At 25.9% G+C, this 15,938-nt stretch overlaps 1 protein-coding gene across 5 annotated transcripts in view; it reads right to left on the bottom strand.

The window, feature by feature from the left end:
• Evi5 (ecotropic viral integration site 5) overlaps positions 1–15,938 on the bottom strand; it is a 105,274-nt gene that overhangs the window by 24,800 nt on the left and 64,536 nt on the right. For 2 of the 5 annotated variants that reach the window (XM_065507517.1, XM_065507518.1), the window contains 4 exons: positions 13,544–14,202; positions 13,354–13,471; positions 12,865–12,963; positions 8,743–8,935 (listed from right to left, as the gene is read on the bottom strand). In XM_065507517.1, coding sequence (XP_065363589.1) covers positions 8,795–8,935; positions 12,865–12,963; positions 13,354–13,471; positions 13,544–14,202 — 1,017 coding nt within the window. In that variant the 3' untranslated portion in view covers positions 8,743–8,794. Of the gene's footprint in view, positions 1–8,742; positions 8,936–12,084; positions 12,220–12,864; positions 12,964–13,353; positions 13,472–13,543; positions 14,203–15,938 lie in introns of those variants that run through there. The other 3 variants (XM_065507519.1, XM_065507521.1, XM_065507520.1) reach the window with 2 other exon arrangements.

Below are 15,938 nucleotides of genomic sequence, written 5' to 3'. Positions count from 1 at the left end.
TCCGACCCTATAAAGTATATATATTCTGGATCCTTATAGATAGCGGAGTCGATTAAGCCATGTCCGTCTGTCTGTTGAAATCAACTTTCCGAAGCCCCCAAATAACTTACATAGACGATTCATAAGGAATTCTTCCGGCTCGGATGCTATTTAAAATCGGTCAACAAATGACTGAGATATAAGGAAAAAACCAGGACCTATTTTTGACCTATATCTGGATTACTAAGTTAATATAGACAATATGGATATCTAATGATATATATTTCAAAGACCTTTGCAACGACGTATATAAGACCATAGCAAGTTGGACCAACAATGGGTCAAAATCGTAAAAATATTTTTTAACCCGAATTTTTGTTCACCAAAAGTTTTTTTTTCGCTGAATATTAAAAAAAATTGAAAAAGCAAAAAAAAAATTAAAAAAACAACTTTGGAAAAAAAATAAATTTTGTTCACCTAAAAATATTTGAAATTTTTATTTTGAAGTATAATTTGGTGAAGGGTATATAAGAATTTGGCGCAATATAGCTCTCTTACTTGTTCTCTTTTGTTTAGTAGTCACTGAGACAGCGACAAAAGCACATACTAAGCGGGTGTACTGCTGTTTTTTAAATTTATTTTCCATGATCACTGAAAGAAATATTTAGATTTTTTAATATATTTCGAACTTTAAAAAATCATTGAAGTGTTGTATGGTTTTTTCCCTCAATTTACTTCTGTGAACATTTTTTTTTCAGATTTGAAATGATTTTATCAAGTCAAAGTAATTATTTAAAAAAAAAATATTTTAAATATTTGCAAATTTGCAAATTTGTCGAAAATTATTAATATCGAAATCTCAATTATTGAGCTATGACAATTTGATTTAGATTGTTGACTTGATTATTGTTAACAAATAAAGCCTTAAAAATATTGACATCTTTTATTTAGTTCACTAAACTTTTCAGTGGAACTCTCTCTTTCGCTCACCAACACAAATACATTTTTAGCTTTGGACATCTCTGATTTAGAGATGTCCTAAAGGGGGAGAACATTATCGTTTTAGGAACCTACTAGTATAAGAAGCACAAAGTGCAACTGACTTGCACAAAGTCGTATTTGTGCAAGTGACTCGTGTAGTCTTTTAGTCCATATAAAAACTTTATATTTAAACAAAGAACTAATTAATACGGTTTAAAAAAACTAATTGTAATGAAGGTTTTTTTGTATAATGTCTAAATTACTACAACTACTTCGATTAATTGAATGTAAATATCTACTAGTAAACAAATATAAACAATTTGTAAACAATGTCGGGAGTGGGAGTTGTGTATTACATTACATTGCATGTAATTAAATATATAATGATGATGAATAATAATAAAAATATTAATGTAAAAAAAACTCTTTTGTTAGTTGTTTGTTGTCATGTATTTCTTAAGTTAATTTTAGTTTTAATAAAATTGTATGTATTTCGTCTGTTTTTATTTAAATTTTTAATAATGTGCCGCTTGATTATGAATGAGTTGTCTTACTGTCAATTAATTTTCAATTCTGTCAATATTATTTTCTAATTTAATTTAATTTTTTTTATGAGTATTCGTTTTTTTTATTGTATTTTTTTGATAACATTTTGTGATTTGTAATAAAATATAATTTTATTGTTGGTCATTCATTTAAACAATTTTGTTGGTTTTTTTGTTGTCGTGTGATCATTTGTAATGTCTAGTATTTATTTTGTATTTATAGCAGATTAAATTGTAATTGATCAATTAATTATAGCGTGTTAGTTTGTATTAACCCATTAAATGTCATTAGAGTAGGAAATAGCTATGACTGAACAATATCATGCATTTCAATTTAAAACAATTAATTTTAAAAAAATGACAACTAAAGTATTTGGGTTTAACAAGTCGGTAATAAAGGTTATATCCATAGAGAATAGACATAGAGCGAAAACTCTCCAGTCATAGACCTAACCCAGTTGTCAGAAACCTAAGTGGTGAGAATGTATTAGTAGAAAAAAAACTATGTGAAAACAATAACAACACTCGTAAGTGTGATTATTTTCAGCTCATTGGGACTAAAAATACCATGACATTGTTCTCTCATTCATTGATTCGTCTATCGATATCCATGTATATTGTTTTTAATGATTTCTTAATAACTTTGTTACATTTTTGAGGTTACGCCCAAAAATATTTGTCCAACACCTTAAGGTATACCGATTGACTCAAAATAACTTTCTGAGTCGATTAAATAATGTCCATCCGCAAACAATAATATTCACCCCTATCGCGAATCAATATTTCACATGAAATATGTTCCCTTTTCCTTTTTTCGTTCATCAACTTTTGGATGGAATTTTGTAAACAATAAACAGCTGTTTCGAACAAAATCAACTACTGTGAATGAAAAGTTCATGTGGAATTTCACGATAGCATGGGAACAAAATTTCACATGTTATTGCCGATAGGGGTGATTATATTAAGAAAAAAAGAAAATATGCAAGAAAAATATGCAGTTATGAGTTAAATATGCAAAAATATTTACTTTAATTAGGGTTCATATAGGTAAACAAAAATTATTTTTTTTTCCAAAGTTAGATTTTTTATTTTTTGGAAATTTTTTTTTCAAATTGTTTTTTAAATTTAAAATTTTTTTTTTGTTTTTTCATTTTTTTTTTTAATATTTAGAATAAACTTTTGGTGAAAAAAAAATTCGGGATAAAAATATTTTTTTCGATTTTAGGTCCAACTTACTATGGTCTTATATGCGTCGTTGCAAAGGTCTTTGAAATATCTGTCATTAGATATCCATATTGTCTATATTAATGACTTAGTAATCCAGATATATGTGGTCAAAAATTGAGGTTGTCCTGGTTTTTTTCCTTATATCTCAGCCATTTGTGGACCGATTTTCTCGATTTTAAATAACAACCGAGCCGGATGAATTCCGGAATATTGTGTATATAAGTTATTTGGGAGCTTCGGAAAGTTGATTTCAACAGACAGACGGACATGGCTTAATCGACTCCGCTATCTATAAGGATCCAGAATATATATATACTTTATAGGGTCGGAAAATTATATTGTGGAAATTACAAACGGAATGACAAACTTATATATATATGAAGGGTAACAAATTTAAACAATGACTTAAAAAAATTTAATTGTTTAGCAAAATGCCAATATATGTCACTAAAAATTATTTAAGACTCTAGAAAAGGTGGTTAGAAAAGAGATATACAAACCGGAAAGAGATATACAACTAAAATTTAATTGCTGGAATAACATTTCATTGGATATTTTCTATAATAAAGTCTATAAACTACTAAAAAAAGAATAAAAAACACAATTTAACTAGAATTTAGTTTTAAAAAAACAAATCAATTTTTGATTTCGATAATTTTTGTTATTTTTCAAAAGTTTATTTTTTATTTTCTAATACTTTTTCAAGTCGTTTTTATATAATAATCATGTTTTATTTTTTGGAATGTAATCATCTATAGCTAAAATATCTACTAAAAACTAGTTTTGTTTTTATATATCGGTTGTAAGTTTAAGATTCTATGGTTATTTTTTTCATAAGGTTTTCTTCATTTTGCGTTAAAATACTATAAAATATTTGTGTTATAATTTCATGTAAGATTTGTTTTCATTTGTAATAAAAATTATTTTTAGTTGTTTCTTTAAATTCTTCCAAAAAAAATAAAAAAAAAAGTTAAAGGAAATATTGGCACAAATGCCAAATTGTTTAATTGTAGGTTTTATTATTATAATTTGGTTTTAGTTTTGTATTGATACGAGAACAATAATTTTGTGAAATTTTTGTTTTATCAAACTGTATTTGTTGTATTTATTTTCTTGAGATATGTTTGCTAAAAACTTTACTAAAAATATTTGTAGGTATTTATTTTTTTAATGTAATTGTAATGGTTAGTTAGATTTATTGAATATACTATAAATATTTTATTATTTTGTATTGTAATGTTTGTAGATTTTATATGTATAAAATAATAGGAAGAATAATGAAAGATTTTGAATTACATAATAAGTACCTTAAATTAAACATAAATATAACAAAATTGTTATTAATATTAAATATTAAAATACTTTTGAAATAAGTTTCCGTTTTTTTAAATAAAACTAAATAATAATGGACGTTATAAAATTAATAATAATAAAAAAACAAAATTTTATTAAAATATTACAAAAAATAAACAATAATAATTGAAAATTTTCAAAATTAAATTATGCATTGTGCGTTATTCTTTAAAAAAATGTAAAATAAAAATAAATGAAATAATATATTGCACTTGGTTTTAAGGAAGTTTGGATTTTTTATATAAAAAAAGAAACAAATTAAAAAAAATTCAAACAATTTTCTTAAAAAAAACTAAAAAAAAAATAATGCCTTATTTTTTGAAAAGAAACAATTAAGTTGTTGTATTCAGTTTTATATTTTTCTATAGCCGCCAATTTTATTAAAACTTTTTATTATTTAAAATTTGTTTACATATTTAAATTCATATTTCATTTAATGCCAATATTTAAAAAGTGTTTTTGTTTATTTTGTTTTGTTTAATATTAATAATAGTTTATTTTTTCTATATTTATTTCGCAAATAATTTGGCAACACAGTTTTGAAATTCTTTTATGTTTTTCTTTTCTTTTTGTTTTTTTTTCATTTATGATATTTTATTTCTTTTAGTTTTGAGACTAAATATTAATTTCTAATATAATCTTAAAAATACTTTATAAATGTAGTTCTAGTATCGTATCGTCGTAGGTCGTATGAAATAATGGAAATTTAGGTAAATTGAAACTTAATGGAAAAGTGAGTAATTAATTCAAATAGAAAATACCAGAAAATATGTTTTGAAATCAATATAATTTTGATATAGTCTTTAGTTTCGTAAATTTAAGTGAATTTCATTAAATTTTTTATAGAATTCTATTAGAGCTTGGAATTATTTAATTAAATTTAAGCTTAATTTGCTGAAACCTTAATTCAGAATTAAAAATTTCAGCAAATCATTTTCAACATAATAAATTCTTTAGCTTAATTCAAATCCTTTTATTAGTTAACTAGTCAGTATCTCCAAATTGTAAAAATTATTTAAATCGATCAAAATAATATCACGTAAGTTAAAATTTCGCAACTTTTTAAAATTTATATTTATTTAATTAATTAAAATGCTAAAACATTTTTAAATTTGTTCATAAATTTCCAATTTGTTTAATACAAATAAGAAACTATGAGAAATTGTGACACAAATAAGAAACTATGAGCAATTGTGATAAAAAATTTTAAAATGTTAAGCAATTTTTAAAAGATTTCATAAACTAAAATCTTTTAAAAATTGTAAATTTATTTTAAAATTACTGATTTCTGGAAATATTTTAGAACTAGTTCTAGTACGACTATATCCAGAACAAAGTCAGATACTTTGATTACATCCATAGATTTTATGGAGTTTTATAGGAACTAGTTACTTAATTAATTATTTAAATGTTAGCTTAATTCACTAAAATCTTAATTCAGAATTTTTTAATGCCCGCAATTCATTAAATAAAACCATTTAAGACAAAACAAATTCTTTAGCTTTATTCGAATAGAATTTATTAATTTTTTAATTAAATCTTAATGGAATTAATTCATGATAATATTCATTCAATATTTGAGTGATTAAATTTTTGTTAATTCAAATCTAATCCGAATTGAATTAAAATATGTGTTCTACATGAATGAATTCAATACGTTTGAAGTACTAAGGAATAAGCCTATGAATAAATTCGTAATAATTTTTTTAATGAAATGATTAGAAGATAAAATTTAATTTTATTTTGAAAATTGAATTAATTCTTTCGAGCCTGTGGTAGAAAACAAGCTAGATCCTAAATAGATTCAAGATAGATTCCATTTACCTCAAAGAGAAAATTTGCTATTGTGATATTCCCATGAACTTTTCATTCACAATAGTTAATTTTGTTTATTGTTTACAAAATTCCATTTAAAAATTTCACAACATGGGGAATTTTTTCACGTGCACAATGTTGATGAACGAAAAATGGGAAAAGGGAACATCTTTCAAGTGAAATATTGATTACCGATAAGGGTGAATAATGTCTTAAACCATTTCTGGGATATAATGAAAGAAACAATACAATTTCATTAACTACCTCTCGGAACTAGTTTCGAACAAAACCCCGTTCTTAAGACTAGTTCCGCTAGTGACATTTTCAAGCAAATAGTATTGATTAATGAACTTGTTGGTGACAAATTCAAACAAAAATCATTGCTCTCAACGCCAAACTAGAACGAATACTGGCTATTTTCATGTGTTCTAGAACTAGTTATGGAACTCATACAGTATTTCCTAGGTATTATCAAGAATAATAAAATTTAACAACAATTTTATAAATTTAGTGAAAATATAAAAGCTTTAAAGTGAAATTAGCTTAAGAGCTAGGTTTTGGGATAAAGATAATCTACATTCTTTGTTTAAAACTAGTTTGAACTTAAATTTTAGATTTTTACTTATTGTTGATTTAGATTATAATCTATGTTTAACTGAGCATCAGTTAAACCTTAGTTAGAACTGTCAAAACACAAACAGCTGAAAAACTAAAATAAACACTTCAGCACACCAATTTTGTTTTGATTTGCTTCACAGGAAAAACTATTTCCTAAACAAATATCTATCACATATTGAACTGTTTTCAATTATTTCAAAATTTCTAATATTTTCAATGAATTTTATGTTTTGAATATACAATTTTCGTTATTGGTTGAACTTTAATAAAAAAAAGTATTGTAAATACAGTTTTCGTAATTGAAATCACATTTTAGTTTTGTTTTGTGTTTTCAATTACAAAAAATGTATTTTCAATAACTTTTTTAATTAAAGTTCAACCAATAACGAAAATTGTAAATTAAATTATCAAAATTATCAAATTCAAAACACTATGTGATAAATATTTGAATTGAAGTTTTGGAAATAGTATTTTCTGTGTTTATTAACATCATTATAATTTTTAATATCCATTTTGAGTTTTCACTATTTATTTTTACAAAGTTAAAATTTTCAAAAAAGGTTATGGACGCGGTAGCTTTTTTATAATTAGCCCAATTATGAACAAAACTTCCGCCGGAATTTTTTATTCATAATTGGGCTGAATATGAATTAAAATATTTATATGAAAAATTTTGTGGAATGCAAAACTTATTTGATTTGTAAAGAATAACAATGAAAACAAAATTGACAGTTCATAATTGATTAGTGAAAAACACAATCATTGGTTAATGTCCGACTTAATTCGTTTCAGATTTAACGTAACAGTGTGTTAAGCTAAGTTTAAATAAGAAGTAAAAACTAGCTCTAAGTTTTAAGATAAATAAAGTTAAACTTTTACTATTTCTAAGACGTAAAAAAATTTGAATCATTTCAAAATATTTTCAAAACTCAGCGTTTTTATTACACATTTCTTAACTCACTTTTTTAACTACATACAGTAAGAGACAGACAGAAATTGTATTTTATGTAAAAGTATTAAAAATTATATTGATTTCATTTAATTTAAAAATTTTACATATTTTTCTGGCTTTTGTAACAAAACATCATTTGTTTTATAAAACAATTATTTAAAAATAATTTACTACTTTATTATTAATTATAAATACAATGAATTACTGTATTATAGTATATGTATATTTGTTTGTGAATATCAAAAATGTTCAAAAATTATGTTTTTCAATATCAAATGTTTCTTTCGTTTCACAATTCTAAATACATAAATTTCTTACATAAATCTTTAAAATACAATATGTGTAAGTATATTAATTTATAATAATATTAACTACTATATAATTAAGTTTCTTTTTATTAAAAATAATAAAACTAATTCATATAAAGTAAGTGGCTAAAACAAAAGGAAACTTGAAATTTGAAAATAATATGTTTAACCAAGTAATAGGTCATTCAGACCGAGTGAAATTAAGTAATTTTGTGAGCAGTCTGAATGTGCTATTATTAATTTGGAATATATTTATTAAATATTTCAAAAGAAATCGGTAGTAATGCCACTTACTGATTAAGTTTCGGTTTCTTAATAAATTCAAATTTAATACAATACAAATGTATAATACAATTCAATAATTAATAATGTTTATTAAACAAAAAACAAATAATATTAAAAAATATATAAAAATGAAACAAAATAAATATAAAAAAGTAATGAGAGAGAGAAAATAATAGAGAGAACAAAAAAATGGTTATGTTTACAAAGAAAAATTAATTTACAGGAGAATTTATTAGAAAAAATATCAATACTGAATGATTTTCTAGTTTTCATAACACGTTTTCTTTTGATTCTAATGTAAAAGAATAATAACAAAAATCTATAAAAAAAAACAAAAAAATTACACATAATTTTAATAAATCTTCTTAATTTCCAATTGGGATGTACATTAGTTTTTCTTAAAAAGTCATTTATAAATACAAAATATTTACTTATGAATAAACATTTAATATAAATTAGAGTAATAATTATTAATATATGTTTAATAATAATAAAAAATTGCATTTTCATTATAATTAATTCTATTTATCATTTCATTATCATTTCTGGTAAATTAAGTTTAAATCCTTTATTTTTTTTTTAGTATAAGTTTAAAAACATTAATTTTTTGTTTAAATAAATTAAGTTTTCTATTAAATTTTTTAGTTGTATTTTATTTTTAACTCATATTTTTTTTGAATATAAATTTCTGTAGTTGTTGTTTATCCATTTTAAAAAAACCTCATTAAATATTATGATGATAATTCGGTACTTTCTCTGCGCATGCTCATTATATCATTAAAATCACTTTCGGCTGATTCGATCGACTGTATCGAGGAGCTTCGTAATTTCGAAACTGGTAGAAATTTTCCTCGACTTTTTAATGCGGTTAACTGTGTAGTTTTTTTATTTTTTTTTTGGAAAATTTAACATTTAAGGGGAATTAAAAAAATATTTAATTAAAATTGTTGAATTTGTTTTAGAATTTAATAGCTAAACATGCTTTAGGATACTTTAATTTTTATATTTTAAAATAAATGTATGTATTGAAATGCAAGCTGGGTGAATTTTTGTTAGGAATGTTTTATTTTTCTTTCTTTAAGTTGGTGTTAATAATGAAAGTGCTTTATTTGAAGTTTCTTTCTTTTTGTAAAATTTTGTTAAATAAAAATGTGCATTTTATGTAGTTTAGTGTTAGTAAGTAAGTAAATATGTTTATACATCGATTAACAAAATACGTTTACAATAAGTACAATAATATATAATAAATATACAAATCCAATATACAAATTTACAAATTATTTACAAATAATAATAATTCAAAAACGAAGTTGTATAGTTGTAATGCAAAAATTATTAATCTAGTTAAAAATTTAAACTCAAACTCAATACTGTCTGTTTTGTTTCCATTAATGTTTATACTAGCAAGGAAGTAAACGACATTTATCTGAATTGATATCTCTATTATTTTAACAATAATTTCAGTTAAAATTTTTAAATTTTTCTTTATACGTGTAATTCTTTATTAAATTATAAATTTATCAATTTAATTTCATACTTTAATAAAATTCATTATTCCGTAACTCGTTTCAAAATTTAAACTATATGTTATGCATTAAACATTACAGCAGGCTACCGACTACAAATATCGCTAGCAACAATTGTCGCCGTGTAGTCAGCTATACATTATAATACGAAATTGTTTCCTTTCGAATCAAATAACTGAATAACCATTTGAAATCATTTTGAAATTTCCATGAAATTGTCTAATTTTCTCTAGCAATTGAAAATTGTACAACAATACAATGATACAACTCCGCTTGTGAATTGGACAATTGAAAACAAATACAAGATACAGGAAAACAAATGGATTGAGTTGTGAAAAAACACGTCTTCATTTTTCTTTAAATTTATTTAAATTAGTTGCTCCAGTAAATCTCTAATTTTCTATTATTTTTCTTAATAAAACTTTGTACTTTTTGTCTACTTTCCTATCGACCACAAAACCCAGGAATATTTATAGAACTTGTTACAGAATCACTACTTCGCAGCCAATTCTAGAACCCGTTATACGAAATATTTGGTCAATTCACAATTGGTGTCGTAGTGTTGCATCGTTGTATGTCGTATTTTTTTGTATTAATGATTTGTTTTTGTTTCGAAAAATTAGTTTGAAAAATATTTATGACATACAATGCTACAACACTACGACATCAATTGTGAATTGGGCAATTGTGATTATTAAGAAATTGTATATATTTTCATAGGAAATAGTTATTTAGATATACATAGTTACATATTGGTTCTAAACTAGTTCTCATAAACTATCAATAAACTAGTACGTTTTGAAAAAAATTTCAAATTTATTTGTCAAACAATTAAAATTTAAAAATCATATTGTAGATAAATACACATAGAATGGAAACTCTCCTGTCAGTTGTCAAAAACCAAAGTTCTTCTTCTTTTGTAATATTTTCAAATATGTAACTAAAGGCCAGATTTTCAAATGGTTTTTTAAAGTATTTGACAAAACATAACGTGATTGAAAATGAGTCGTTAAAAAAAACTTTCACCGAACAAAAAAAAACATAAATTTCCAAACATTTTCAACAGGATTTTAAAAATCGAATAACGAACACTTAATGAATTAAAGAAACGATTATCAAGTTGTTTTTTCAGTAAATATAATGAAAGAAAGAATAATATTTCATTAACTGCTCCTCGGAACTACTTCCAAGAGTGATAATTTTGAATAAACACTTTGATGGACTAGTTATAGAACCGACCTTAAGACGCATTGTTAGTCATTTAGTGCTTACACTTCCAAGGGTGACGATTTCAAGCTAACATAATTGATTAAAGAACTGGTTTCAGAACTGGGTACTGGCTTAGTTAGTTACGCTTCCGTAGAACTTGCCAATTTCAAACAACGCCCAACTAGAACGAGTGCTGGCTATATTTATGAGTTCTATAACTAGTTGTGAAACTGGTTTTGTAACCATTCCGGAACATGATCCGAAGTAGACAATTTCAAAAAAAAAAATTTAAGGTGAGCGTTACAAACATCTGCACAAACGCATTATACCCTCCCCACTATGGCGGTGTAGGGTATAAAAATGAGTGGCAACACGCCGAACCAGAAAACGTTCTAGATGGATGAAGTAATTTTTTAATTTTTTTTATTATAGGATTATTTTGGTTCTTTAAAGGTTTAATTTACTTCATTGACCGTCCATTGACATTTGTTTAGTACAATCTTGGAAAATTTTAATCATGGAAAGTTTGAGAATTGTCTTTTTGAAAAACTGAATGAAAACAAGGTATTTTTCAACAAAATCATCTTCACTGATTAGGCCTATTTTCAGTTATACAATTATGTAAGGTAACGGTAACGCTAATTTGGATTATGTCCGTTTGCGGTAACGGTACGCAACCTTGAAGCAAACTAATGTTGACATCAGTGATCATTGGTTTCAGAAGACGGCAGCACACAGCCGGCCGCCTAATTTCCCGATTTATGTTTCCCTGAAGATGCTACTCAATGAAGTAGCGAAATATCGGAAATAAATTAAACATTGTTTTTCAATATAAAAAGTGACCTTAAGCTCGATAAATTAGAATTATTGAAAATAAAATTTTTTTTTTACTTTAAAAAATATACATTAAAAATTCTACATTTAACGTTAAAAAAAAGATTTACCAAAAAATCCTAATTCTAAATTCTTAATCAATGAAATAAAAACCTAAATGAATTTATAAAAATAAAAAAAAACTCTATGTTCTATGTAATGTACAAATATGTATGTAAACGAGAAAAAACTAATTAAAAAACTTTTTTAATATCAATTAACAAATTGTTTACAAATTTTACATTTTGAAAAATATTCAACAACAATCATGCAAAATTAAAAAACTTAAAAATGTTCAACAGAAAATCATTTCATAAAAAAAATATAACGAATTTGATTCAACATGGAATACGCATTCAAACAAAATATTATGAATTGATTAAATGATTGTTGTTCTTTATGTATTTACTTCATTTTTTTATAATTAAAAGAAAAAATAATGACCTGCGAATGTTTAACTTTTTTTTTTGATTTGTTTGGAATACGTTTGTTTAACTTATCCACTTCCAAGGTTCAGTATCGGGACTTGTTATAGGCGTAGTGGTATACTATAATTAAGAATATAGCAATATAAAATACATAAAAACATACAAACAAAATTTTGTTTGGGGTGGTGATGAAACAAAAAACATGTTTAAAAATTATTTTTAAATATTTTCATAAAAAAATAAGGAAATTAAAAAATCTATCATATAAAAACAAATTTGTTTCCAAAAAATATTTCCAAAAAATAATAAAAAAAACAAACCAAATAATAAGAAAAAAATAACAATAACGTGTACAATTTCAGGGTGAATATCATCAAGTGAAGGTGAAATGTATAGATTTATAAATGAGAGTTGAGTGAAAATTATGGTGAATATTGTATGAACATGTTAAAGTAGCTTAAGATGTTGGTGAAATAAAGTTGTTTGCAGCGGTCTTAGTTAATATTATTATTATAGAAAAAAAAACACAATAACCAAATAAAGAAAATGATGTGAGGGAAAAATGTTTTATGTTTAAACATAAATTGTTAAGTATCGTGAACCAAAACCAATTTTATATGTAAAGTGTAGGGTATGAAAATGTTTACTGGTTATTATGTACACTTGGAGTTTTGTGAAGGTTAGAAATGAACTTAAACCAAAAATATAATTGCTTTGGAAAAGGGTTTTTTAAACGCAAACATTTTTAAATAAAATTGAACTTACCTCGGCTTTTAAGTCGGCGATTCTGTCCTGCAGATCACGCACTTTATCAGAGTCATCTAAATTGGAACGTAGTTCACCTTCAGCTAACATTTCGGAATTCTAAAAATGGGAAAAAATCATAATAAAAATATGATTAATATTTTAAAATCTTTATAATAAAACAAGTAAAAAAATATATCGAAAACAATTTTTTTGTAAAAAAAAATTTTGATGAAAAGAAAATTTTTTGTAAAAAAAATGTGGGTTAAAAAAATATCAGCCATTTGTAAGCCGATTTTCTCGATTTTAAATAGCAACCAAACCAGTACTATAACCGATATATTAATGTATCAATCATGTTTGTAAGTTATTTGGGGGCATCGGTTTATTATTGAAATTATTCTTCACATCAATAGAACAAATTATTTGGTAAAAATAGTTAATTTTTAACCCTATCTTTTTAAATCCCAGTCATTTGTGTAGCGATTTGAATTTTTAATACAAACTTACCTTAGTTTCTAATCTGGAAATTTCCTGTTTCAGTTCAGCTACAGTCTGAGACTGTTCGGTGAATTTAATTTTCACATTCATCAGTTCGTCTTTCATGCGAGATTCCAAATCAGAGTATCTAAATAAAACAATCAAATTGAAATATAAATATCTTCAAACAAAAAACAAATTTAAATAATCATTTTAATACCTATGTTGCTGTTCTCTGGCCTTGTTGGACATCTCCTTTTCACGTGTCAAAGCCATATCCAATTCTTCTTTAATCTTTTTATTTTCCTCATCTTGACGTCTCAGCTGATTGGTGGACACTTGCACCTGAGTTTCCAGCTCCATGACCTTTAAACGCAACTCTTTCAATTCGGTTAATGTTTCCATTTCGCGTATGCGTGTGGTCATTAGCTCTTCCTCTAGCTTTTGGGTGTGTTCATTCGATTTCGAAGAATCAAAGAGATTTGTTAAGAGTTTTTTGGGCGTCGAGTCGACGGGATGTGAATTGTGATCGTTGCGTTGTTCTTGCAACTGTCTTTGCCATTGAGTACTCAACTCTTGTACTCTTTGTTTGAGATCTTTCAATGAGAGACTGGCTTCGGCTTCTCTTAGTTTACTGGCTATTAGTTCGTCCTGCAAATGGGCGACTGAATTATCTGGCGTTGTTTCACGTAAAGTCTTTTTATCCTCTTCTAACTCCTCAATTTTGGTTTTTAGATTGCGTATTTGATCTTCACTCTCGGCCAAACTCTGTCGTACTTTAACCAACTCCTCCAAGAGGCAAGAGACCATTTCATCGCGTTGCTTAAGCGCTTCCTCTTTCATACACAATTCATCGAGCGAGGATTGGCGAGAATTGTTCTAAAGAGATTTATTTCAAAAGAATTTTGTTAGTGTTAAAGTTCTTGTAAAGTTCGGTTCAAGTAAACACATGCTCCAAATAAAAATTTTCTATGTTGTATGTAAAATCTTAGAATTTCATTTAAAGTATAATAATTTAAAAAATTAAGCATGAATATTTTATGATGATTCAAAGCCTTAAATAAAAATTTTAAAAATAACCAACACACAATGGGGTCGATGGAAAAAAAGTGAAAATACATCTGAATCTTCTAAACTACAAAATTATGTATAAACGAATCGTAGAGGAGGACATATTAGGTTTAAAGGTTATTAAATTTGTGGCCACCCTATTAGATCATAAGGAGGCAAAATCGACCACCTCTGGTTAGCTTATAACTTGTACATTAGGGTGGCCCAAATTCCCCCTACACCCCAAGGCACCCACTATTTTTATTACTTCAGTTGATAGTACTAAAGTGACAAAAATTTCAATTATCTAAGTGAATTAGAGGGCAGTGCTCAACGTCTACAAAATTTTAAAAATTTTGAGATTTTCTTACTTTTTAAATATTCATCCCAATTATGAATAAAAATTCCCCGGGAGTTTCTTCCCTTTTCTCATTTTTCCTATTCAAATTCAATGGGAAAAAACTTCCTGGGAACAAACTCCCGGGGAATCTTTTATTCATAATTGGGCTAATTAATTTCTTTTTTTCCGAAATTCACAAAAAATTTAAAATGTATATGTCAGCAAGTTCACGTCAAGCGGACACTATATTATTGATAGGTGTCAAAGATTTAGAACCAATATCTATATTTAATCAATTACCAACTCAATGCTAGAAAAGAAGTACGATTATCTCATCAGCAGGCAAGAAATACAACAAGAAACAAGAAAGAATTCTTCAAAGAAAAATAAAAGAACAAAAGAGACTTCAAAAAGGGAAACGGCCAGGCCAGGTGTCTCTTCCGTGATGTCTCCAATTGTAACTATTTCAGATTCAGAAGATGAATCATCAAAACATTCTGATTCAGCCAAAAATAAATTAAATGATATGTATAAGCCATCAACTTCTCTAAAGGAAAGGGAATCCCAAATAGACTTGTAGACTGAACCAAACATGTCACTAGTGACATCAAAAGGAACAAAGTAAAAAAGCTGTGTTTTAGGAAATAAAGCAATCTGTTTCTTTTGACGATCCAGTTGTTGTTCATTGGGACGGGAAGATTCTTAATGATATTTATAGTGTCAAAACTTGTCAGTTGTACCGGCGCAAATGCAGTTTATAATGCACTAACTGAATGGAGTTTGGAGAACAAGACAGTAGGTATGTGTTTTGACAGTACATCCGTTAATACAGTATTGACAAATGGAGCTTGTGTTATGCTGGAACATAAAGTAGGATAAGAATTATTATGGCTAGCATGCAGGCACCACATTGTGGAGATTGTTCTCAGTAAGGCATTTACTCTCTGTTTCGGACTTTCAAGTTCTCCTGTCATTCTATTATTCAAAAGATTCAAGGCAGCATGGCACTATATAAACAAAGACAACTATCAACCATTGAAATAAGTTCCTGGCAGTGAAAATTTAAAACTCTCCGAAATGCTTTATTAGTTACATTAGGATGCAACTAATAGAGCTGTGTCTACTAGTTCTTGGTCATAATCCAGATAAAAATCATTGGAGAGCTCCAGGTGCAGTATTCCCAAATGGAATACAACTTTCATGTATGGGCCGGTGCTTCGAAGTC

The sequence above is a fragment of the Calliphora vicina genome, chromosome 4 (genome assembly GCF_958450345.1).
Source record: "Calliphora vicina chromosome 4, idCalVici1.1, whole genome shotgun sequence".
Classification (NCBI taxonomy): Eukaryota; Metazoa; Arthropoda; class Insecta; order Diptera; family Calliphoridae; genus Calliphora; species Calliphora vicina.
This window is presented reverse-complemented; position numbering and strand designations above follow the sequence as displayed.